At 42.5% G+C, this 25,891-nt stretch overlaps 1 protein-coding gene across 18 annotated transcripts in view; it reads left to right on the forward strand.

Annotated features, from left to right (window-relative positions):
* Positions 1–25,891, forward strand: part of MYCBP2 (MYC binding protein 2) — a 217,426-nt gene that overhangs the window by 162,320 nt on the left and 29,215 nt on the right. For 11 of the 18 annotated variants that reach the window (XM_083168825.1, XM_083168824.1, XM_083168827.1 and 8 more), the window contains 4 exons: positions 6,818–6,979; positions 21,517–21,609; positions 23,495–25,141; positions 25,592–25,761. In XM_083168825.1, the coding sequence (XP_083024951.1) occupies positions 6,818–6,979; positions 21,517–21,609; positions 23,495–25,141; positions 25,592–25,761 (2,072 nt within the window). The remainder of the gene's footprint in view (positions 1–6,817; positions 6,980–21,516; positions 21,610–23,494; positions 25,142–25,591; positions 25,762–25,891) is intronic. The other 7 variants (XM_083168829.1, XM_083168830.1, XM_083168839.1 and 4 more) reach the window with 3 other exon arrangements.

The following is a 25,891-nucleotide window of genomic DNA, read 5'->3' on the forward strand; positions in this document are numbered from 1 at the left end:
CCACCTGCCCCCCACTTCATTCATGTTAAGACAGTGTGGAGGTGGGGGAATCCTGAAAGGAAAGGCTCTCAAAATGCTTCTCCCATCCCTGAAACTAGTACAGCACATACATTACATTCAAATTGCTTTGGCCTACCAGTGTACAGTCTCAATACTGTAGATATGTTATGCACAGGAAGGGCACTTGTTCAGCTTTTACAATATATTGTAAGGGGGGGGGGGGGGGGGGTTTATGACCTTCCAAACAATACTGTACAATTGAAGTCTCCTTTCATGAATTTTCTGCTGCATAATCACAAATGAATAGTCCTCTATCCAGATATAGGGGGGTATTCAATGTCAGGAGAACGGCTGTCGAGCATGCCCCTGTCCCGTTCTCGCTTTGCTCGACTTGAGCTCGGCGGTTGGGATTCAATGTCCCGGCCGCCGAGCGTGGCCGCGAGTTGAGGACGGAAATATTTCCATCTTTTCTCGGCAGAACGAGCCCGATAGCTTGTGATGTCGGGCTCGTTCTGCGGAGAACCCCTGTTCAATGCTGTCGGGGAAGACAGCATTGAATAGGGCCCCGCAGCAATCTCCCCCGTCGGGAGATGGCTGCGGGAGCACGACAAAGATTGAATACCCCCCATAATGTGAGGATATTAATGGGTACATTTAAGGAATTGTGTACCCAAGAAATAGATGTTTTATCAAATAAACCAAGTGAAGTACAATGAATAAGCAGCAGAACAAATTAGTACAGGTTGAGTGTCCCTTATCCGAATATCCTTATCCAAATTATTCTGAAAACCATACATTCCAGAAAGTGAAATAAAAATTATATTTTTTGCTAAAAACTTACTGAGGACATTTGTAACAGTACTACTGGTGAAGTAACTAGCACTAAATATGTGCAAAAAAATGATTGCTTGGCATTCAAATTCAGTGCCTGAGAGTACAAAAATTTTGTTTCATATTTTGAAACCTTGTTTTTTGAACAAATAAAACATATTTGTGTGTATTTCATGTGGTTGGTGTGTTTATACAACATAAATGCAAGATCCCTTAAGATACCTCATTGAAATGTTAAAATATTCCGAAGTACGGAATAATCAGTTATCCAAAATTCTCCTGGTCTCGAGCATTTTGGATAAGGGATACTCAACCTGTATGCGTGTGATAGCATACCTAGATCACACAATTCAAGCAACCCAAAAAATCCATAAAATCCCTTTTTATCTGCTCTATTTGAAACACGGGCTTACATGGATAAATAACACAATATTAGGTACTTGTTTCCTAGCACGGCTCCCAATCTTTTGATCGTAGTACATCTTATACAATCGCATCGCATACAATATAGCGGCATGCATTTTTTCATTGTACAAGCACCCTGATCGGTGCTTTCAATGTTAAATGCACCCCCATTGACAACGCCACCCCCGCTATCAACGCCAACCCGAAGCGTGGCGAGCGGCAGCGGTACGCATCCTACGCCCTTTTCATACCCCCACTTTCCACGTCGGCGTGGAGTTGATTTTAGATAGTACAGAGCCCGAAGCGTGGCGAGCAGACACGGATTACTTTACATGTATTCCGCGTCCCCTCGCGGGGCTCGCCACGCTTCGGGCTCGTATTCCACGTCCCCTCGCTGGGCTCGCCACACTTCGGGCTCGTATTCCGCGTCCCCTCGCGGGGCTCGCCACGCTTCGGGCTCGTATTCCGCGTCCCCTCACGGGGCTCGCTGCGCTTGCCACGCTTTGGGATCAATGGCTTGCTGTGCTCGCCACATCTACATTGAGAGCAAGCCCTAGACCAGTGATGGCTAGCCCAGCTAAAGTTGGTCATGCTAAAACTTATACAGGGCATGCTGGGATGTGTAGTTCAGCAACAGCTGGATTGTCAAGGTTAGCCATCACTAAACTAGACAGTATTTTATTGCTAATTGCCATTGAAATACGTATACTGCAGATGGAGCCACACTCATCTAGCCTGCCTATGGTGGTTGGCGGTGCCAACTTTCCACAGCACACCTAGTCATGCTGTTGCACTATAAGTCACTCAGCTTGGGGTTTGGCAAATGGCGTTACCGGATAATTGTAATACCTGTGATCATCCACCAGATGACTCTTTTAAAAATCACCACTGCTCATGGGTTAGATCTGTAATGCACAGCTGCGATGGACGTTTGCCAAGAATGTGGAGTATGAAGTGGTGTGAGATGCTCGTGTGACCCATTCCCAGCAAATGGCGCCCCAAGACGGGTCGCTGCAGCACGAAACATAACTTATGAAGCTACAGTAGCAACGGTGTACTGTAGATTCCACATAGGCAAAAAATTTATTATACAGCGCAGTCTATACATTGTTTAAATAACTTCACACAGCCAATGCCTAAATGCCCATTTATCACTGCATGTAAGGGCACTGCTGTTTGTGCGTCTCATAACACTACACTACTTGAACACAGATTTACGCTAGACCAGGAATGTCATGCACTATTAGCAGACCAGATTTGAGCCCAGAGCGGTTTCACAAAATGGCTACCGGGTGTAAGTCAGGGCTTCGTGAGAGCCCACAACTATGGAGCTAGAAACAAGATAGGTTCCACATGTGTAAGGGCACTGCTGTCCGCTTGTCTCATTACGCTACAGTATTTTTGACAGGCTATGGGAACAAGTGAGCAAATATACAGTACACACAGTACATTTGCATAGAATGTGGTGCACGTATGCGTGAGACGCTTGTGCGTCCCATTCCCAGCACATGGCATGCCGGGACGGGTCTCTGCGACGCCAAAGATAACCGCGGATCCATGCTGTAGATTACCAGCTTGAGCACTGAGGGGGTTAACAAAATGGAGTCAACAACAGTATAGGTTCCACATGTGTAAGGGAACTGCTGTCCGTGCTTTTTATTACGCTACACTAGTTGAACACCGATTTACGCTACAGCAGGATTGTTATAAAGTACGAGCAGGATAGACTCAAGCACAGAGGAGGTTAACAAAATTAATACTGTGCAACCAAATCTAGAATGAGACACTCATGCGTCTCGGCAAACAGCACTACTGCTCTATCTGCATGGGATCACTCTTTACATAGACTCACAGTGCATCTCCATGTCTAATGCACAGCTGCTACTGTATAGAGAAAGAATACGCATTTGTGGTGTCCATTGAAATGCACTATAGCAGGTCTCCAGCATGAAGAATAGTGCATTTATCCACTAGCCTATGACACCTGGTGTTTGCAACCAGTGTTCATGAGTCTATGTAAAGAGTAATCCCATGCAGATGGAGCAGTTATGCAGTTTGCGAAGAGATGCTACAGCAACTCAGACACAAGAGTGTCCCATTCTAGATTTTTGTTCACAGGATTTAGATCACCCCACCTCCCTTCCCTGGGAGACTACTCTTTTCACAAAGAAGGAGTTTGGTGTGGATGCAGAGGAAGGGCTGATACAGCATTCAGTCGGTCTGGCTGGGGGAAGGCACTATAGAGACAGCATTAGTAATGTGTACTGTACATTAAACGGGATTGATATGAAATCCCGGCGGTCAAAATCACGACACCGGAATCCTGACCGCCGAAATCCCGACAAGGGGGGGGACGTGGATCGCACCCCCTTGCGGGCTCGCTGCACTCGCCACGTAGCAGGCCCGGTGCCACGCTGCGCTCGGCACACTAATTTATTGTGTCGTGGACACCCACAGAGGGACAAAGTGCCGGGATTTCGGCCGTCGGGATTTCGACCTCCGGGATTTGAACTGCATCCCCATTTAACAGTATGCTGTCGACAGTGCACATGGAAATGCACAAAAAGTTCTTCAGGAAAGCAGGATATTTTTTTTTTTGCTTAGTTATATTAAATATATCTTTCCTTAATGTTTAAATAAACCCCCCCCAAAATCTCACTATAAGAATTAAACACTGGTCTCCAGCACGGAGAGCCGTACACTTATCCACTAACCTATGCCTCCTGGAGATAGCAACCGGTGCTCATGAGTATGTAACGAGTGCTCCCATTAAGATGGCACCATAGTGCTGTTCGCGGAGAATGAGACGCTCAAGCATCTCAAACACAGGAGCATCCCATTCTGCATTTGTGTTCAAAGTATTCAGCATCGGGTACGGGAACTGCTGGCTGCAGTTATAATTTGCCTAGGGGACATGGACATTACACGGCCCATTTGCATGAGCTTGTATTGTACTGTACAGTTGGCGATGCAGTGATGTTCACGGGAATGAGATGCACGAGTGTCTCACGCAAGCACGTCCCATTCTTGGCGACTGACGCAGTTCCATCTGTATATCAATCCACCACTGAATTCGCATAGCATTACCGACCCATCGGTGCCAATATGTATTGCATGGATATTGTATGGTGTGCATCAACGCACCTCGGTGCACCTGAACGTGCTACAAAAATGGTGCGCCAAAACAGTTGCCATGGCGTGCAGGCGTACCTGATGAGTCTGACTCCATCTGTGTATTGATATTTTTGCAATGTTTCCTGTTATTCAATTGTGGATCGTACTGGAATTGATCCATAGGCTTGATCAAATGAGAAGAAGACATCAGAGCTACATTTTGTTGATTAACCCCATATTCGATTACATAAGGTAATCCTCTATGGCAGGGCTGGGCAATTGCGGCCCTCCAGATGTTGAGGAACTACACATCCCAGCATGCCTTGCATCAGTTTCAGCATGGCCACATAGCAAAGCTCCTCAACATCTGGAGGGCCGCAATTGCCCAGCCCTGGTCTATGGGGTAGTTCCATAATCATGAACACCAGACTCCAACATCTGTTTATACAGATTATTATTTTTTTTTTAAACATTCGTTTTTATTGGTTTTATATAATAGCAAACAAAGTAATAAGATACAGAAAGGCAAGGCAAAACAAAACAGGGGAAAATAAAACACATGGAGAGGCACACATTGGTACGTGTTTATACAGATTCTGATAAAAGTTATGGACAGATCTGGGTTATATCTGATAGTATGGTCAAGCTGCAAATACAGTTAAAGTGCTTGTCATGCTCATTATGCCCATAGGCTTATTTTGTGTAGCCTATGTGTATGTACTGTTTTACCTTAATTTGTTCTGGTTTTAAAATGCATCTGTAATCTATTATTATAGTTTTAGTAATACTCTAAACAGTGTAAATGTATCCCTGTCTTGCAGACAATAGAGGTATGATCGCTTATCTGTTGATAGTATAGCCTGTCTTACGTGTAGACTGACTATAAGAGAATATGGTCCTGCGCACAGTGGTGCTCCTTTTTTTTATTATTCAACTCTACCCCTAAGACCTCTTATGCATAAAAACCAAAAAACAGGTCCATATTAATAAAATATGTCGACAGAACTAGTTTTTCCCCTGGTGTTGACAGATTATTTTTGTGTACAAGTTTACAATGGATGTTTGATTCTCCAGTTCATTAGTTCTTACATAATTACATTGTGCCAAAGGGTATAAATGTGCTATAATTCACAGCATTTTTATCTGCAGGTGATTTTATTATATAGTGTACAACAACATTTCATTACAGTCCATGTTTCAAGGATATCCATGCTTGAGTCCAGATGGTTAAATCAACTTGAGGTATTGCTGAAGTCGCACAGGCATGGATATATTGAAACCTGCAGTATAATGTTTAAGTTTGGGAAACACTGATGTAGAAGGCGGCACTAGAAAAATGTAATAGAAAAATGAAAATGTGGTTGGGATGGGTTACAGCACTTTTCTTTTTTTTTTTACCTGGTCATTATATACAACAGGGAAAGGGCAACATCTAACACTCCAGGAGCTGAGGATTTATGTGTCCTATTTTACCTTGCCACACACAGTGCCTGGCCATGCTGGCATGTATAGTTCCACAGCAGCTTGAGAGCCACACATTGCTTAGACTTGATATACAAAAGCATTCAGACCTGCCCAGTATGACGACGCCAGTCACAAATTGTCAGTCTTGCACTTTGTGACCTGTTTAATATGACCCTTTGAAAGCTGCAATTTTAACACTTCTGACTTGCAGCATTGTAACTCGATGTTGATTACCTTTATGAACTTGCACAATGTCCTATTCTTTTTGCCTTTGTAAAAATAGTCGTAAATTGATGTAATACTCTGCAGGGATTTAAAAAAAATTATTTAGTCTGAAATGCACTTCCATCGGTGGTGGTACGGTTTTATGGTCTGCCTTTTTCAAGCATAAAGACACAGGGGAAAAAAGGGCAGCTTCTGGGCTGGCTGGTACTAGCTGACCTTTGAAGTCTTTATTCTGATAGAATGCTGAAAGTCTCATCTGCTATAGATGGGCTATTCCTTCTCCTTTTTAGTCTTGGCTTTTTATTTAGTGCATGTTGTAATGACATGAAAATAATTGATATAATCATGAGGTTTATGTTGATTAGAGGATAATACAGGAACAAATACATTACTCTTTTATCTTGGATTAGGGGTGTTGATCTACAAAACATTCAGTCAGGACGTTCACTACAGTGTGTGTGTCGCTTGCTGACTTTGTGTTGCACATCCAAGTCCTTGTTATGTACAGTAAATAAGTCAATACTACAGTAACTCTTTAGTTTGTGTTCTTCCTTTTATAAAGGAACCAGTTTCATTACTGTATCATTGTGGTGCATGTTATATATTTGCATGCAGTACTCGTTATTTTTCATTATTACCAGGCTTTGATGTGATCTTTTGATCAAGTCGGAAGCTGTGTTCCTTATTACGTTTTTATGATACATCCTTTTTTTTTCCTTTTTTTTTTTCTAATTCGTTTAATAATGGGTTGTAGTTTTGACTGTTTTGCCCATTGCAGGTGATCAGCTGAGTGCCATACTGAATTCCATTCAGTCACGGCCTAGTTTGCCAGCTCCTTCCATCTTTGATCAAGCTGCAAAACCTCCCTCTTCCCTAGTCCACAGCCCATTTGTGTTCGGACAGTCCCCCTCCTTCCAGCAGCCTCAGCCTCCGCTTCAGAGTAAGTCTGTCCTTCTCACGTGCTCCATTCATACATCCTTTCCTGAAGCAATGTCATTTGTGTCTTATGAGACCACTATTTCTATGCATGGTTGGTTGGTTTTTGTTGAAAACATTAGTCAATGACCTTTTATTTGTGGGCATTTGCCATTAACCTGTGTCTTTACCTAGTAGGAAAGGGCATTGTTGGCGGTTTCATTTCATTTCTCAAGTCCATATTTGTGTAGATCGAAAATGAGTTTGGCTTTATTTCAGAGATTGGCATTGAGAAGATACTTATTTATCTTTACTTCCAGAGTTTTTGTATCCCTTCATTCCCATTAACATGTATATGTGTGTCATCTAGCTTCTTGCATCTGCTAGGTGTAACTACTGATACAGCAATCCATTCTGTGTCCATGTACCCTAGTCTCCATTGAAGGACAGAGTGCTGGATTTGCAGCTCCGATCTATTTCATTATTGTGCATTGATACCAGCTCTATTGTTTTTAGATATTTTTTTTGTTTTTATGCAGTTACACCATTTCTAATAATGAATACTTTTTTTTAAAAAGTATTTTTAAATGGGCTCTACTAAATATATACCTCTTCCTTTTTTTTATTTTGTTTTTTTGGGGTAGGACAACTATGGTGCCCTACATTTAGGAAATGTCTGCAACTAGTGTTGTGCCTAAACTCCTCATAGCAGACATTCTTGAATACACCATCTGTGTGAGCTAATTGTATTAAGTAGCTTGGCATGATCCTTTGTATCGCGGTCTCCACATACTCATTATGTGTTATGTGTACGTACAGTATACTGCCCATTTTCACATTCTGTTTATGGTCTATTTTATGTCTTCATATCATGCGCCAGTAACCAACAACATGGATATGAAATGTTTCCATCCAACTACGCAATGTGTTGTGCTTATTTATGCCAAAGGTGCAAATGATTGCATGTTTCATATGTATCTATGCAAATACATTTGTGTTTATGGTATTTCAAATGCTATTGTCATTTTTTGTATTTTTTTGACAGCAGTAGTCTTGTAATATAATATACTTTTTTTATTTTTATCATTTTATTTTATGGTTTTCAGCTTCTTCAATCAGAAATCAGTGGTTGCGTTATCCCCTCTGACTAACCTGGTGATGATATTAGGCACATCTATTAACAAAAGCATAATTGGTGTATGTTCATGAAGAATATTGTTCGGGGTCCCCTAAATATTTCTAGCAAGAGGACCAGCATAGCTAAGGGTCAGATATATAATATGGGACTCTGGTTTATACTATGTAAAGCACATCCTGTTTATAGCTCCAGAAATGCATAAAATCCAGAGCTATTAAACTTTGTATCTCAGGGACACACGTTCACAGCATATTCATCCTGGACTGATTCTAAAATTATATTTCAAATTTTATTTAATAAACCCTGATCATTATCTGGTAAGTATCACCAGATTGTGGTGTTCTCTGCCATGGACAAAAGAGTACATGACCAGGTAGGTAATGAAAACTTGTGGTCTAATGGTGCCCTATTTACTACACACTTATACTTAGCCCTGTTATATCCAAGATTGTTCCCTTTTTCTTGTGCTGAATCCTCTGTTCTCTGCACACTATGGAGAATATATGGGTCCCTGTTAGTGGCAGCATGAACTGGATCTGTTTAATACCAATGCTGGCAAAGTAAAAAGGAGAAACAAATATTTAAATAAAGGGGGAAAAAGCACACTGCTCTGTATATTCCGTAAATGAAAACAAGAAACACCAAATCTTTGTGCTTGTAAAAGCACATTGTCTTCCAAGGGTAAGTCTCTTAATAACAGTTAAACAAAACCTGTATTTGTCAGCATCTATTGAATATTTATCTTTGTGAAGAGCCAATGTTCCGTATACAGGAATATGCAAGTTGGTCCACATCTCTCCTTTGCTGTTAAGGTCCATATACACTGGGTGTTTTTGCCCAGCGTGTATGGTGAGACATGATGGGGAAATCGCTGAAGTGAAAAACGCTCAGTGCATACACAGTGAGTGTTTTTCGCCCAATTTTCCTGATGATTTTCCGCAGATAAGCTTCCGGCCGGTTATGATGCCCCGTACACACTGAGCGGCTTTCAGCTCAAAATCACCCAGTGTGCATGGACCTTAATAATGCTCAAACTCTGATCCAACTCACCTGTTTTGTGTTATTACTGGTTGAGTATCCCTTATTCGAAATGCTCGGGACCATGAGCATTTTGGATAAGGGATTTTTTTACTTACCTGGTCCACGGCGGCCTTCGGAATTCTCTAAAGTGGCATCTCCGGTCCCAGGGGTGCATTGCGCGAATGCGCCGGTAACGTCACTGGTGCGCCTGCGCAGAGTATCCTTGGGACCGGGGATGCTGCAGAAGAGGATTCCGATGGCCGCCGTGGACACTGGGGGATGACGTAAGTATGAAAAAAGATAGGGGGGATGACACACAAAAAACCCCGCAAAATCAGAAAAAAACGCGGTTTTTGGAATATTATGGTTTTTGGAATATACAGATAAGGAAAACTCTATCTGCACATCGGGGAACTGATTGTTCATGGCTGCGCATAGGTTTTTATGCGCATGTGTAGCCGTTATGTGCGAGTGCATGCCCAATGATGTGGGCAGCTGAGGTTAGCGGATGTCAGCTGCCCGCCCTGTCCTTGCAAATGATTTCTCCCCCGCACCCAAGGCTGTGAATGAATGATTATGCAAACCATCCATTCGCATGCCAGCGGAGGTTTCGGGCCACCATGCGGGTGGCATCTGAGGGACCCACAAGGTTGCGAGTGAACCAGAATAAGGTCCTTAGTGCATATTTTACTGCAAGACTCTTACTCTCGAGCACTATTTTACAGTGGTACCTTTTGTGTATCAATAAACATACTGAAACAATACTATCCCAGGAGTATCCATACAGAGATACATTTTCTGTAAATAATACATGTATCTCCCTTTTTTTTATCATATAATGTCTATGAATGAGCCACAAGCATAAGAGGGCATCAGTTTTTTTTGTCCTACATAGCAATTATATTATCCTGATCTGCAACTAAAAAAAGTGTTTTGGGCCAAAATGAAAAGTCTGTGGAACATGTTGAAAAAACATTACCTGGGATGGCTTGTACTGTATGTGTCGGTTTGTTAATGTATGTATGTAATTGCTCTATATATCTATATCTATATATATATATATATATATATATATATATATATATATAAGACAAGGTTCCAGGAACAAACACGTCACTGCAGCATAACGAAGGTTCAATAATTTTATTCAGACCTCGACGGGCCGTTTCGGTGTAACCCACCGTTTTCAAGAGGATACAAAAATGTAAACACTCACCATTTAAATAGGACATCTTGGCGCCATTCTCAGCTACTCGCCGCCCCGACGCTCCCCCGTGACGCCCAGTGCAGACAGGTGTATCGTTTAGACGTCAGTGGCTCACACCCGCTGTTGTCATCACCATAGCAACCTGAACGCACATCGGACAATCAGGAGAACGCATCATCATTCTCCGTCCCCATCATCCCGTCAGAACTAGTCGCACAGGGAACGTGTCAGCGGCTCTCACCTGCTTACACACGTTCCTATAGCAACCAGGTCCGTCAGGGTGACAGAGCGGAGAGTGGCAGCTAGAGCAAAGATTACTCCAAGATTAACCTGTACATTACACCATTATTTACATTAAAACAATACATATATATACACATAATTAAGACACACATTAAAAATTGGTATCAAGAATGGATAATGCCTTACACCACATCATTCAGCAATGATACATATTTGAAAGTACTGGGACATAATTAAGGCGTGTGAATCGATATACTATAAATGGGAAAAATTCATGAATTTTATAACATTCAAATAGCCATATAATCTACATAAACATGCTCCACACTATTCTCTCATTTAATCCATTTGGAGAGACCGTGTTTAATCTATAGATCCAGTTAGCCTCTAAGCGTAGTAGTTTCTTTACCCTGTCGCCACCTCTATTAGATTCAGGAACATGATCGATGATCTGATATCTCAAAGACTCAAGGGAATGTCCCTTTTCTTTGAAATGGATAGCTACTGGCTGATCTGCCTTTTTGCCAGCTAAAGCTCCTTTAATCGATGACCTATGTAAGGCCATACGTTCTTTGAACTTTCGCGACGTCATCCCAATATAGCATAAATTACACGGACACGTGATCATGTACACAACAAACCTTGTGTCACAAGTCAACACATGTCTGATTTTAAACCATTTCTGCGAATGGGGGTCTTGAAATTTATCGCCAGTACGCATAAAGCTACATGTGATACACCGGGGGCATCTGTAGCAACCCGGTTTTTTCACCTGGATGCTACCAGATGCTGCTGTCTGAAACCCAGTGACATCTGCATGAACCAGAATGTCTCTTAGGTTCCGTCCCCTGGTGTAGCATGCTAAAGGTCTTATCTTTTTAAACACCTGTAATTCTGGATCAGTCACTACAATAGGCCATAGGGCCTTGGTGGCGATAGGTATCACAGTGCTTGAGGAATCAAATTTTGATACAAATGGGAACACATTATCATTTTTCTTTTTTGTAGATTTAAGTAAATCATTCCTATTGAGTTTAAGGGCCTTTTTCTTAGCTTCCTCCAATTCGCGTAAGGTATAGCCTCTCTGGTGGAATCTGGAGATCACTCTATTCAGCTCTTCATCAACAGTTGATCTATCACTACAGATCCGGACAACTCTAACCATTTGTGAAAATGGCAAGCCCTTTTTAAGGGGGGGTGGGTGATGACTACTAGCCAGTAACAAGGTATTTCTATCAGTAGGCTTACTGAAAAGCATAGTACTGATTCTGCCCTCAGATAAGGAGACTGATACATCCAAAAAGTTAATAACATTGTTACTAGAGGTGTATGTGAACTTTATCGGTGTATCAGCTGCATTAATTTCAGCCATCATTATCTCAAACAGTTCAACCCCACCGTTCCAGAACATAAACAGGTCATCTATGTATCTACAGAACGTCCGGATGTGCTGGCCAAAACGATGTTGAAAAAAATATTTTCTCTCAAATTCAAACATAAATACATTAGCGTAGGCCGGAGCAACCGCTGCTCCCATCGCACACCCGGACGTCTGTAGATACATAGTGCCGTTAAAAATAAAGTAGTTTCTCGATAACACCAATTCGAGTAGTGTCATATAGAGATCAACATTAAATTCAAAACCATCGAGACCACTTAAGAAGTTTCTCATAGCTGATAACCCCTGTTGATGTGGGATAGAAGTATATAAACTTGACACATCCATCGTGCACATAATTGTGTGCTCCTGGATGTCATCACATTGAGAAATAAAGTTGAGAAATGCTGTTGTATCCTTCAAAAAAGTGGGTTGAACAGAGATTACTGAAATGACTGAGACTGAAAGACGTGTTTTGAGTAAGGGTCTTTCCTTCATCCCGACCACTATGCATGATGACTTTGAGTGGCAATGCAGCCTTCATAAATTGGGCAGAAACATGAGATTAAGAGAACATTTCCAGTACTCTACACCTGTGCAGGAATCAGGTATTATGAACTCATTTGTCCGCCGTCAACATTTGTCCAAGTTCGATCCCCCGGGCCTAGTGTGAATTCTTCCATTAAAACTTATTGCAGATTATTGAACGATTCTATGTCTAGATTTAATGCTGCTAATCACACTGTTCACCGTAATTTATCTAGGATAGAACAAGAGGCATTGCAGAGTCTCAGTAGGGATAGAAGTATAACTATCCGCCCCGCCGATAAGGGGGGCGGTATAGTTATACAGGATTTGGATAAATATTGTTCAGAAATATACCGACAGTTATCGGATGAAACTGTATATTGTAAATTAAGAGCGGACCCAACCAATAGATATCAACTTGAGTTGTTTAGGATTCTTGATCAAGCAGTATTAAATGAATTGATAAATGAGAAATGTGCTACGGCTTTAAAAACTATGTTACCGGTTATACCGGTATTGTATACATTGCCGAAGATTCATAAAGACCGGGTAAACCCCCCTGGCAGACCCATCATCTCTGCCAGGGGTAGTTTATTACAACCCGTGTCACAACTGCTTGACATGCTAATCCAACCTTTTATCTCTGTTCAACCCACTTTTTTGAAGGATACAACAGCATTTCTCAACTTTATTTCTCAATGTGATGACATCCAGGAGCACACAATTATGTGCACGATGGATGTGTCAAGTTTATATACTTCTATCCCACATCAACAGGGGTTATCAGCTATGAGAAACTTCTTAAGTGGTCTCGATGGTTTTGAATTTAATGTTGATCTCTATATGACACTACTCGAATTGGTGTTATCGAGAAACTACTTTATTTTTAACGGCACTATGTATCTACAGACGTCCGGGTGTGCGATGGGAGCAGCGGTTGCTCCGGCCTACGCTAATGTATTTATGTTTGAATTTGAGAGAAAATATTTTTTTCAACATCGTTTTGGCCAGCACATCCGGACGTTCTGTAGATACATAGATGACCTGTTTATGTTCTGGAACGGTGGGGTTGAACTGTTTGAGATAATGATGGCTGAAATTAATGCAGCTGATACACCGATAAAGTTCACATACACCTCTAGTAACAATGTTATTAACTTTTTGGATGTATCAGTCTCCTTATCTGAGGGCAGAATCAGTACTATGCTTTTCAGTAAGCCTACTGATAGAAATACCTTGTTACTGGCTAGTAGTCATCACCCACCCCCCCTTAAAAAGGGCTTGCCATTTTCACAAATGGTTAGAGTTGTCCGGATCTGTAGTGATAGATCAACTGTTGATGAAGAGCTGAATAGAGTGATCTCCAGATTCCACCAGAGAGGCTATACCTTACGCGAATTGGAGGAAGCTAAGAAAAAGGCCCTTAAACTCAATAGGAATGATTTACTTAAATCTACAAAAAAGAAAAATGATAATGTGTTCCCATTTGTATCAAAATTTGATTCCTCAAGCACTGTGATACCTATCGCCACCAAGGCCCTATGGCCTATTGTAGTGACTGATCCAGAATTACCGGTGTTTAAAAAGATAAGACCTTTAGCATGCTACACCAGGGGACGGAACCTAAGAGACATTCTGGTTCATGCAGATGTCACTGGGTTTCAGACAGCAGCATCTGGTAGCATCCAGGTGAAAAAACCGGGTTGCTACAGATGCCCCCGGTGTATCACATGTAGCTTTATGCGTACTGGCGATAAATTTCAAGACCCCCATTCGCAGAAATGGTTTAAAATCAGACATGTGTTGACTTGTGACACAAGGTTTGTTGTGTACATGATCACGTGTCCGTGTAATTTATGCTATATTGGGATGACGTCGCGAAAGTTCAAAGAACGTATGGCCTTACATAGGTCATCGATTAAAGGAGCTTTAGCTGGCAAAAAGGCAGATCAGCCAGTAGCTATCCATTTCAAAGAAAAGGGACATTCCCTTGAGTCTTTGAGATATCAGATCATCGATCATGTTCCTGAATCTAATAGAGGTGGCGACAGGGTAAAGAAACTACTACGCTTAGAGGCTAACTGGATCTATAGATTAAACACGGTCTCTCCAAATGGATTAAATGAGAGAATAGTGTGGAGCATGTTTATGTAGATTATATGGCTATTTGAATGTTATAAAATTCATGAATTTTTCCCATTTATAGTATATCGATTCACACGCCTTAATTATGTCCCAGTACTTTCAAATATGTATCATTGCTGAATGATATGGTGTAAGGCATTATCCATTCTTGATACCAATTTTTAATGTGTGTCTTAATTATGTGTGTATATATATGTATTGTTTTAATGTAAATAATGGTGTAATGTACAGGTTAATCTTGGAGTAATCTTTGCTCTAGCTGCCACTCTCCGCTCTGTCACCCTGACGGACCTGGTTGCTATAGGAACGTGTGTAAGCAGGTGAGAGCCGCTGACACGTTCCCTGTGCGACTAGTTCTGACGGGATGATGGGGACGGAGAATGATGATGCGTTCTCCTGATTGTCCGATGTGCGTTCAGGTTGCTATGGTGATGACAACAGCGGGTGTGAGCCGCTGACGTCTAAACGATACACCTGTCTGCACTGGGCGTCACGGGGGAGCGTCGGGGCGGCGAGTAGCTGAGAATGGCGCCAAGATGTCCTATTTAAATAGTGAGTGTTTACATTTTTGTATCCTCTTGAAAACGGTGGGTTACACCGAAACGGCCCGTCGAGGTCTGAATAAAATTATTGAACCTTCGTTATGCTGCAGTGACGTGTTTGTTCCTGGAACCTTGTCTTCTATGATTATCTACAAGGGCACGCAGCGCCAGTGTTTGGATGAAGGGGAGTGCCGGTCCATGCGCAGATATATATATATATATATATATATATATATATATATATATATATATATATATATATATATATATATATATATATATATATATATATATATATATATATATATATATATATATATATATATATATATATCTCTATATATATAGATATATATATCTATATATATAGATATAGATAGATATATATATATAGATATATATATATATATATATATATATATATATATATATATATATAAATAAATAAATATATGAGCACGCCTGACCATGACACCTTTGGCAGCTATTTCATGCTTGTACTCTCATGCTGAGAAGTATATAGAACTTTGATCCTTACTGAACTGTATGCAGTCACGCTGTCAAATGGATGTCTCCTTCTGATTTGATTTACGTTTTTCACTTATATAAAGTTTTTTGGCTACGATTGGTTGTGCTGACCTCTAATTTACTAATATATATATAACTATATATAGTATAGCAGGGAGCAGCACACCAGCGGTTTCTCATTAAAAAGTAACTTTTATTGCAACGTTTCAATGCCTATGCGGCATCGTCGTCAGGCTAAAGAGAGTTGGTGAATATGGTGTGCACTAATGTCTTCTATCATCCCCCGCCACCTGCAATCTGTATCTGCGAAAGGGTATGCGCGCGCGTCCCGTTTCGCACAGGTCCCCGCTGGCTTGTCGACGGTCACCCGGGGTCCCCACCGCCTCCTCGCACCCACCCCCCCCCCCCCAACCCTGTCCATCTCCCTGAAGTGGATACGAACCGGGTTCCCGTCGCCCCGCCGCCCGGAAACTGAGACACGCATGCGCGTCTGTCAGATGGACGCCGGGCTGCTGGCGGATCGCCAGAGGTGACGTTCTGGCGATTCGCCAGCAAGAGGGAGCTCGGCTATATATATATCTATATATCTATATATATATCTATATATAGATATATATAGATATATCTATCTATATATATATATCTATATATATATAGATATATATATATATATATATATATATATATATAGATAGATAGATATATCTCTATTGTACTTTGTTGCTGATCAAAAGCAGTATCATTGTTTTATATGTTTCTAGTAATAGAAGCTATATTTGTACAAATTGAGGATACATTATTATGGATGAGTCCTTAATACACTATGCGGCTTGAGTGGAGCCAAGCTTAACAGTGTGTATGTGGTGACATTTTTTTTCAATGTGGGCCTTCTTCACACCACAGATGCAGCAAAACAACACCTGAAGTGTTGTCTTCAACTGCACAGAAATTAGTTTAAAATATGTATACAGATTCTGACTTATTCACATACAGATGTACGTGTTGCATATTAAATAGCTTTTTGGTACTTGTGTATTATCACGGCGCCCATCGCATACCACTAATTATGGCATGCGATGGGAGCCGATTTCAGACTTTCCCTGGGCTGAGTATACAATTTTAACATTGCATCGCATGCCATTATAATGGCATGCGATGCGACGCGATCATGCCCGATTTGGGCTTATTCCCATGTTAAATGCCCCCCCCAGACCCGATTTTTAATTGTATCCACACCCTGATGGGTAATGAGTGCCCCCCCCCCCATTGTTAACGCCACCCCACTATCAATGCCAACCCGAAGCGTGGCAAGCCCGCAAGGGGCAGCGGTACGCGTCCTCTGACCTTTTCATACCCCAACTATCCACGTCGGCGTGGAGGTGATGTTATATAGTGTGGCGAGCGCAGCAAGCCACCGAGCCCGCAGTGTGGCGAGCGGACGCGGAATAGGAGCCCGAAGCATGGCGAGGGGACGCGGAATAGGAACCCCAAGCATGGCGAGGGGACACGGAATAGGAGCCGAAGCGTGGCGAGCGGACGTGTATTACTTAACATGTATTCCGCGTCCCCTCGCGGGGCTCACTACGCTCGCCACGCTTCTGGCTCGTATTCCGCGTCCCTTCGCGGGGCTCGCTGCACTCACAACGCTGACGTGGGTAGTGGGGGTATGAAAAGCTCGGATGACGCATACCGCTGCCCCTCGCGGGCTCGCTTCGGGTTGGCGTTGATAGTGGGGTAACGTTAAAAATGGGGGGGCATTTAACATACTCATTAGCCATCAATCAAAAATCAGGTCTGGGGGGCATACAACTTAAAATCTGGTGCAATCGCGTCACATGCGATGCGATTTTTTTGGTTGTACAATGCCTTGCGATGGAGATCGGGGGCGCAGTGATAATACACAAGTACCAGCTTTTTTTCTTAATGTTTCTCACTGACACTTGTTATGTGTTTTTACTGCCACATCGAAACGGCGCTGCTTTCAGGGAAGTTGCTTTGCCTGCTGGATGCAGGTGAAACAAAATCCCTAAAAAACCCAACGAGTGCCAACTTAAGAATGCTAATTGTTTGTAATTGCATTACCGGAGGCTATACAATCAATGATCGTGGTTAATTGGATATCTAATTAACACGCACATTCCAAACATAGGCTTGGTGCAAGCTGTGTCAAATGGAAACGGACACGCCGATAAGGGCTGTTTGGTGCGACTGCAATCGTGCATGAGGACACATTTGTAACTATAAATTATTCAGTTTAGAGAGAGGGGGAACTAAGTGTTTTTTAATCCATTTTCCTACATTGTGAAGCAAAATACACTTCCAGTGATTGTTTTAGGCGATGTAAGCCCTATTTCTAAGCGATCTGACTAGATTGCTTAGAAATAAAGCACGGATTGCTCCGTGTGTATGACTCCCCCCAGTAATGACGATGCAAGGTCCTATGCGCTGCCATCGCCCGCAGACTTAGACAGTATTTGCACTGGTTATCCTGCCTATAAGTATAGGCAAAACCCTGCTCAGCTTAAACGCCTCACTCAGCACGGGGCTGCAGTTGCGCCTTGTTTGTGTATGGCGCTTAAGTCTAGTGTGCATAGACTATGATGTGGAAAGTGTAGTTTCCTGCTCTTGATAAATATTGCCATGCAAGACCATTTTCCTATAATGAACATTTCAAGTGCAAAAGTCACCCATACTGTACATGTCATTTCCATTAAAGTGATGCGGTACAGTTCTGCTGTGCATACATAAACACGGCATTCGATTTCTACACAAGCCTTTCCTTAAAGTGTGAGTCTGGATAACCAAGCACATCCTTTCTGCTTCATAGCACAGACCATGCTGCTTATAATTACTTTTGAGTTGTGTCCAGCACAAAACATACAGGATCCATGTACAAACTCCTATAGGAGTGCAATGATTCTGCAGCAGTTTAGTTACATCACTGATACTAGAACTTTTCAGTAGGTCAATTGCAAAATCCAACAGCATATTGCCTCACGGAGGTAATGTTAGTTAGAGCATTTGAACAGTTTCTGCATGTTCTCTTTAAGTAACATGCTTTACCATAATCTATCAACAGATAAAATGCTTTAATAACGTTGCATTGGTTTCACCATTATACCATCTGAATTCTCCAAACAATATTTTGACTGTCGAAAAACATATGTATTCCCACAAAAACATTAATACATATTCCCACAAAAACATTAATACACTTCTGTATATTAATATTTGAAGTAGCAGGGTCGATTTAATAGCAACCTGTGACTTTCTTCTTGCCTTCAAATATCGCCCTCCTTACACTGCCCCATTCACATATAGCTCCCTAACATCGCATTACTATTTGGCCCAAAATAATGCTAAGAATGTCAACTGTTTTGCTTACCAGTGGTGTTAGTGCTTAGAGTGAGCACATACACTACAGCCCATAATATCAGTGCTCTATGTGATTCAGTCATACACAGATTACCAATTCCCATACACCCCATTGAGATACACATGACCATGACTTTTGGCTACCTTAATAGATGGTAATGTGTGCAGCCAACATTGCTATGTTGTACAACAGCACATGCGTTAATATTCGGGTGGCATGGAGTTGGAATATCTTCAGTTTTGAAATGGATGAAGATAAACTAACTGGGGAGCTGTTGTACTGGGGACTGGGCATACTGTATTTAAGCACACTTTCAAAAAATTCCAAGTTTATGAATAAATAGTGTAAGTGTGTAACAAAGTAATGTTGATCGTGTTGCTGTAATAATGTTCATATGTAACTTGAGTTTAATTTTCTTATGACCGGGTGGCTGAAACTGTTTGTTTCTATTTATGGTTTTGAGTCAGAATGGGGTTATGAATTTGTAACTTGCACCATGGCCAGGGGCTGGCTGGCAACTTTTAGCCTAGGGGGCAAGTCTAGAGCACTGGCCCATAATCGGCCAAGTCACCGTCGGAAGGAATGCTTTTGCGCGCCGTAGGCGCGTCGAAAAATTAGGGGCGTGGCCTATCATAAGGGGCGTTGCCTGTACCATGATTGTATTGTGTACCTGCAGATTGCACATTTTAGCGAACCTTGTAATACCCATTACACATAAAGCCACATGCCGTAATGCCAATTACACATTATGCTGAACACCATGATGCCAGTTACACATTACGCCCAACACTGCGATGCTAATTACTCAATACACCGCACACTGTGATGCTAATTACACATTATGCTGCACACCTTGATGCCCATTACACCCCATACTGTGATGGCAATTACCCAATGCTCCCCACACCGTAATGTCCATTACGCCCCATACCATGATGCCCATTACACCGCACAATGTGATGTCCACAGTGCCAGATATGCCCCCACAGTGCAAGATATTCCGCCACAGTACCAAATACACATATGCCCCCACAGTGCCAGACACAAATGCCGCCACAGTGCCAGATATTCTGCCACAGTGCCAAATACGCATATTCCTCCACAGTGCCAGATATGCCCCCACAGTGCCAGAGACACATATGCCCCCACAGTGCCAGAGACACATATGCCCCCACAGTGCCAGAGACACATATGCCCCCACAGTCCCAGAGACACATATTCCCCCACAGTGCCAGAGACACATATTCCCCCACAGTGCCAGATATGCCCCCACAGTGCCAGAGACACATATGCCCCCACAGTGCCAGAGACACATATGCCCCCACAGTGCCAGAGACACATATGCCCCCTCAGTGCCAGAGACACATATTCCCCCACAGTGCCAAAGACACATATGCCCCCACAGTGCCAGATATGCCCCCACAGTGCCAGAGACACATATGCCCCCACAGTGCCAGAGACACATATGCCCCCACAGTGCCAAATACACATATGCCCCCACAGTGCCAGACACATATGCCCCCACAGTGCCAGATACACATATGTCCCCACAGTGCCAGATACACATATGCCCCCACAGTGCCAGATACACATATGCCCCCACAGTGCCAGATATGCCCCCACAGTGCCAAATACACATATGCCCCACAGTGCCAGATACACATATGCCCCCACAGTGCCAAATACACATATGCCCCCACAGTGCCAGATACACATATGCCCCCACAGTGCCAAATACACATATGCCCCACTGTGCCAGATACACATATGCCCCCACAGTGCCAAATACATATATGCCCCCACAGTGCCAGATATGCCCCCCACAGTGCCAGATACACATATGCCCCCACACAGTGCCAGATATGCCCCCACACAGTGCCAGATATGCCCCCACACAGTGCCAGATATGCCCCCACAGTGACAGAAACACATATGCTGGGGTGAGGGAGGGGGGGGGGGAGAGCGCTTACCCACTCGCTAGCTGCGGGCCGTGCTGCGGCTGGATCAGGTTCTCCAGCCCTCCTGCGCTGGCCGCGGCTTCCAGAACACGGCCGCGGCTACAGGAAAATGGCCGCCGGCCTCCTGCACTGAGAACATGTCCTCAGTGCAGGGGGCCGGCGGCCATTTTCCTGTAGCCGCGGCCGTGTTCTGTAAGCCGCGGCCAGTGCAGGAGGGCTGGAGAAGCTGATCCAGCCGCAGCACGGCCCGCAGCCAGTGGGTGGGTAAGCGGCCCGGGGGGCATATGGCACTCTGCCCCCCGGCCCAGCCCGCCCCTGACCATGGCATAACATGTTCATGTTTGTGTCCCAACAGCTCTGAATGCCTATTACTTTGCCATCATTACATAGGAAATACCACAAATGCTATATTCTGTTATTTATTTTATTTTATATGTTTTGTATGATGTCTTGTTTGCTAAAATCTTTGCTGCTTCTGTACAACTGTTTTCCATTGTAGACCCCACACCATGCAGTGTCTCTCGTGAGCATACTAACAAAAGTAACGCTCATCCTGCATCTACTTTCTCACCTCTTTCTCTCAAACCAAAGGGTGGGTATGCATGTTTCTCATCCCACTTTTTTTCTTGGCTTATTTTGCATTAAGTAAAATATATATTCGGTATTCTACTGAATAAAAAGTAGTATGTTTAATTTCCATTTGGAATCATCCAAATGACAGAATTGACACACAATAGAACAACATTTTTGCCTGTCTTTTTCAGTTCCTCATTATCTTTTTTGACAACACCCACATCTTTGAGCCGCACAGTAAATTTGTTTATAAGGGCCTCAACAGACCCTCAGTGGTTTAAGCCAGGGGTTCTCAAAATATTTTGTCCTGCGACCCCGTCAAACAATAAAATTGATTGCAGGACCTCAACAAGTTAACGCAGAATGGTCACCACACGTGTGGTCAGCAGACTACATATGTATGGCAGCATTGTGGAGGCACATCTGCCTGATGGTCAGCAATATGGAGTCACGTCCCCATGCTAAGATGGTCGTGACACTTTGGGGTCAAAACACAGTTAGAGAACCAATGGTTTAGGCCATTGTCACAGGATGCTTTTGTGACAAACAAGTTCTACTTCCATGATTTTATTTTCAAACGCTAGAAGTTTACAAAAGCTCAACTTTTTACTATATAACAATGGGGGGGGGGGGGATTCAATCTCTGTCGATAATTCCTAGAGTGGAAATATCGACCGTTCAGTTGGTATTGTCAGAAATGGCCCTAGATTGTCGAACCAGTGACTGTTTTTGGACATAACGTTGGAGTTTTTCGCCAACATTAGTTACACTAATGGTAAAGAATGTGTCTTGTACTGATTAGTGCCTAAGTGCAGTCCAATCAGAATGTGAAATGCTTACAAAAATACAAAGTAAACATAAATATAAAAAGTGTGTTAAGTGTCCATTGAGTATTTATTAGACCTAAAAATCTACAACATAGTTGTCCACAGTAAACATGACTTTTAAGTCAGCCATGTGGACAGAACTGTTCATTCAGCAGCGCTTAAATTTTGCAGTACAAAGTCGCTGTAACCTCCACACATGTGGTCATGGTTGATACACTTTGCTTGTAAAGAATGCAATTGATTTTGGCCCAAGTGAGAGGTAATTTAGAGCCACTAGATGTAAAAAAGATCAGACTAATACATGACTCCATGTGATGATGCAATTCTTTTCAGTCTGCCATATGTTTTTATATTCTACAAAGAATGGCATCACATTGAGCTATTCGGCCTCATTTGTATCTAATCCATGGCTCCATCACCACAAAGGAGCAATGCAGATAAATGGTGCAAATTTGTATTTTCTACATCAACTCTGGAATTTGTCTACAACCTTTAAATTTGCACTCCCTCACTTCTGAGTGCAGTTTTGTTTATGGAAAAATTGCACGTTCTACATCCATAGATTTACTTCTAACAAGTGCCCAAATTGAATAGTAGTCAGCAACAGACGGAATGTCCTGTTGTCATTTATTGCTTTTGTGTTAATTTGCACACACTGGGGTCGATCCCGAAGGGTGCGAGTTGCCGTTCAGGTGCCGTTTTCATGCTGAAAACAGCACCCGAATTAACCCCTAGGGAGTTGCAAACATTTTTCAGTGAATTCGGCCCACCATAAAGTGCGCCCTATGTCGCAATGATTCGCACTCGGCAAATCACCTGCACACATTGGGGATAATAGGATCGGCCCCACTGTGTGTTTGATGCAGTGTGGCTAACAAGATCACATTTGTTAGCATTTTATACACAATATGTTGCCTGGCAGAACATTTTTTGGGTTGTAATTGTAGTGCATGTTTGCTGACCTTCTAAATAAGAAAAGTATTTAAAATTCTGTTTGGGTTGAAGGGTCTAATTGCATTTGTTTGTTGGGTACATAGTATAAATAAAGTGCATAATTAATTTTACTCTGTCATGCAGATGAAAGGGGTCATCTAACTGTAGCTGCCAAGCCAGTTGCTACTGTGAACAAATCAGACTTGCCTTCAAAACACAGAGTCGATGGCAAGTCGAAACCAGATGGACGAGTAAGTCGATTTAATGCTGACCAGAAGAAGGCTGGAAATAGTGAGGGGCTCTCAGCAAGTGAATCTCTCTTGCTGAAATGTGACGCTGCAAAGCTGAGATCAGACTCGCACAGCCGATCACTGTCACCAAACCACAACACTCTCCAGATTCTGAAATCTGACGGAAAAGCTTCTGGTCTCAGATCGGAGTCTCCAGGACCCGGCTCACGTTCCACTTCACCAAAGCCAAAGACTGTGCCTGCAGGGAAGCTTAATATGTCTAGTGCAAGTCCAGCACGCTCCGCATCTCCACAAGAGAAAAACCTACCTCAAAAAACTGCTGGTCCCGCAAAGACCAAACTTGAGCCACCACGGGAAAGGTCTAAGTCAGATTCCTATACTTTAGATCCTGATACACTACGTAAAAAGAAAGTACCTTTCACAGAACCATTAAGAGGACGTTCCACTTCTCCCAAACCAAAAACGCCACAGAAAGATGGTAAAGCAACAGGTGGCAGTGAAAACAGAGCTCCATCTCCTCATGTTGTTCAGGAAAATCTGCACAGTGAGGTGGTTGAGGTTTGTTCCTCTAGTACTTTAAAAACAAATAGCATTACAGACAGCACTTGTGAGGACAATACGGAACTGAAAAGTGTTGATGATGGCTCGTCCAAAGTCCATTTTAGCATTGGAAAAGCACCCGTAAAAGAAGAGCAAGATACGCGGTCATCTCCCAAAGTAAGTCGCAAGAGCCCTGGTAGGCATGTTCGACCCAAAAAAGAGAAAGCAAACCCCCTTTTTAAAGAAGCATCAAGATCTGCTGAACCAGCAAAGGAAGCAATGTCTCCTTCTGTAGCAGAGTGTGCCAGAGCTGTGTTTGCAGCTTTTCTGTGGCATGAAGGTATAGTTCATGATGCCATGGCTTGCTCATCTTTTCTGAAATTCAATCCAGAACTTTCCAAAGAACATGCACCCATTAGAAGTAGCCTCAACAGCCAGCAACCTTCAGAAGATAAAGAAGTTAAATTAAAGAATAGGCACTCAATAGAAATATCATCCGCTCTCAACATGTTTCATATTTCACCTCATGGGCCAGACATATCAAAAATGGTCAGTATTAATAAGAACAAAGTTTTGTCGATGCTCACTGAGAGGACTCTTCATGAGAAGTGTGAGGATGGCAAGCATGAGCCTTCCCAATATGAGGTTTCCAATCACCATCCTGTAAAGTCAAGACCACCTCTTCCTTTAACTCTTCAGCACCTTGTAGCTTTTTGGGAGGATATTTCTTTGGCCACCATTAAAGCAGCTTCACAGAACATGATCTTCCCAAGCCCTGGTTCTTGTGCAGTATTAAAAAAAAAAGAAGGTGAGAAGGACAGCAAGAAATCCAAGAAGGAGAAAAAGAAGAAGGACAAGGCAGAAGCCAGACCACGTGGTAATCTGTTTGGTGAAATGGCCCAGCTGTCAGTGGGTGGACCGGAGAAAGACACAATTTGTGAGCTGTGCGGGGAGTCTCACCCATATCCAGTGACCTATCACATGCGTCAGGCACATCCAGGTATGTTTAGCAATGCACAACATATTCTGTTTTGGTAGTCACCTCTCCTCTATCTCTGTGCTGAACTTGGTGTTTTTAAAAACATAATCTACCAATTGTAGGAGTACATATTGTGAAGTGCTAAAATACAGATATTTAATGATTTCATAATCTGCATAGATTTTAATATGCTACAGTTACATTCTTAATGTGATTTTAAATGCCTAAATGGAAAACACACAAGTTATGAGTCCCTTTTATTAGTAGTGCACAGCTAAGTAACCGTACCTTTATGTCCGCTCTACAGTTGTGTACATTAATAAAAATGAAGATAGGTACTGTATGAAGTTATAATATATTTTGAACATCATTGACCTTTTAGTATTGTATTGTTTTTATGTGCTAACATGAAATCAACTTTAGAAGTCATACAGTGTAAAAAGAAAGGAATACTTTATTCTTCCATTAAAGGCTGTGGAAGGTATGCTGGTGGCCAAGGATATAACAGCATAGGACACTTTTGTGGAGGATGGGCTGGGAATTGTGGCGATGGTGGAGTGGGCGGAAGCACTTGGTACTTAGTCTGTGATCGCTGCAGGGAGAAGTATCTCAGAGAAAAACAGGCTGCTGTAAGAGAAAAGGTAAAACATGGCGTCCTCTACTGTTGTGGAGTAGACACATTCTTATGTATTGATTTCACCCTCCACAATAAAACGAGTACATTTGTGAAGCCTGTGGTGGTGAAACTAAATAAAAGCTGACACTGTACAC

This window comes from Crinia signifera, chromosome 2, assembly GCF_055691185.1.
Source record: "Crinia signifera chromosome 2, ASM5569118v1, whole genome shotgun sequence".
Classification (NCBI taxonomy): Eukaryota; Metazoa; Chordata; class Amphibia; order Anura; family Myobatrachidae; genus Crinia; species Crinia signifera.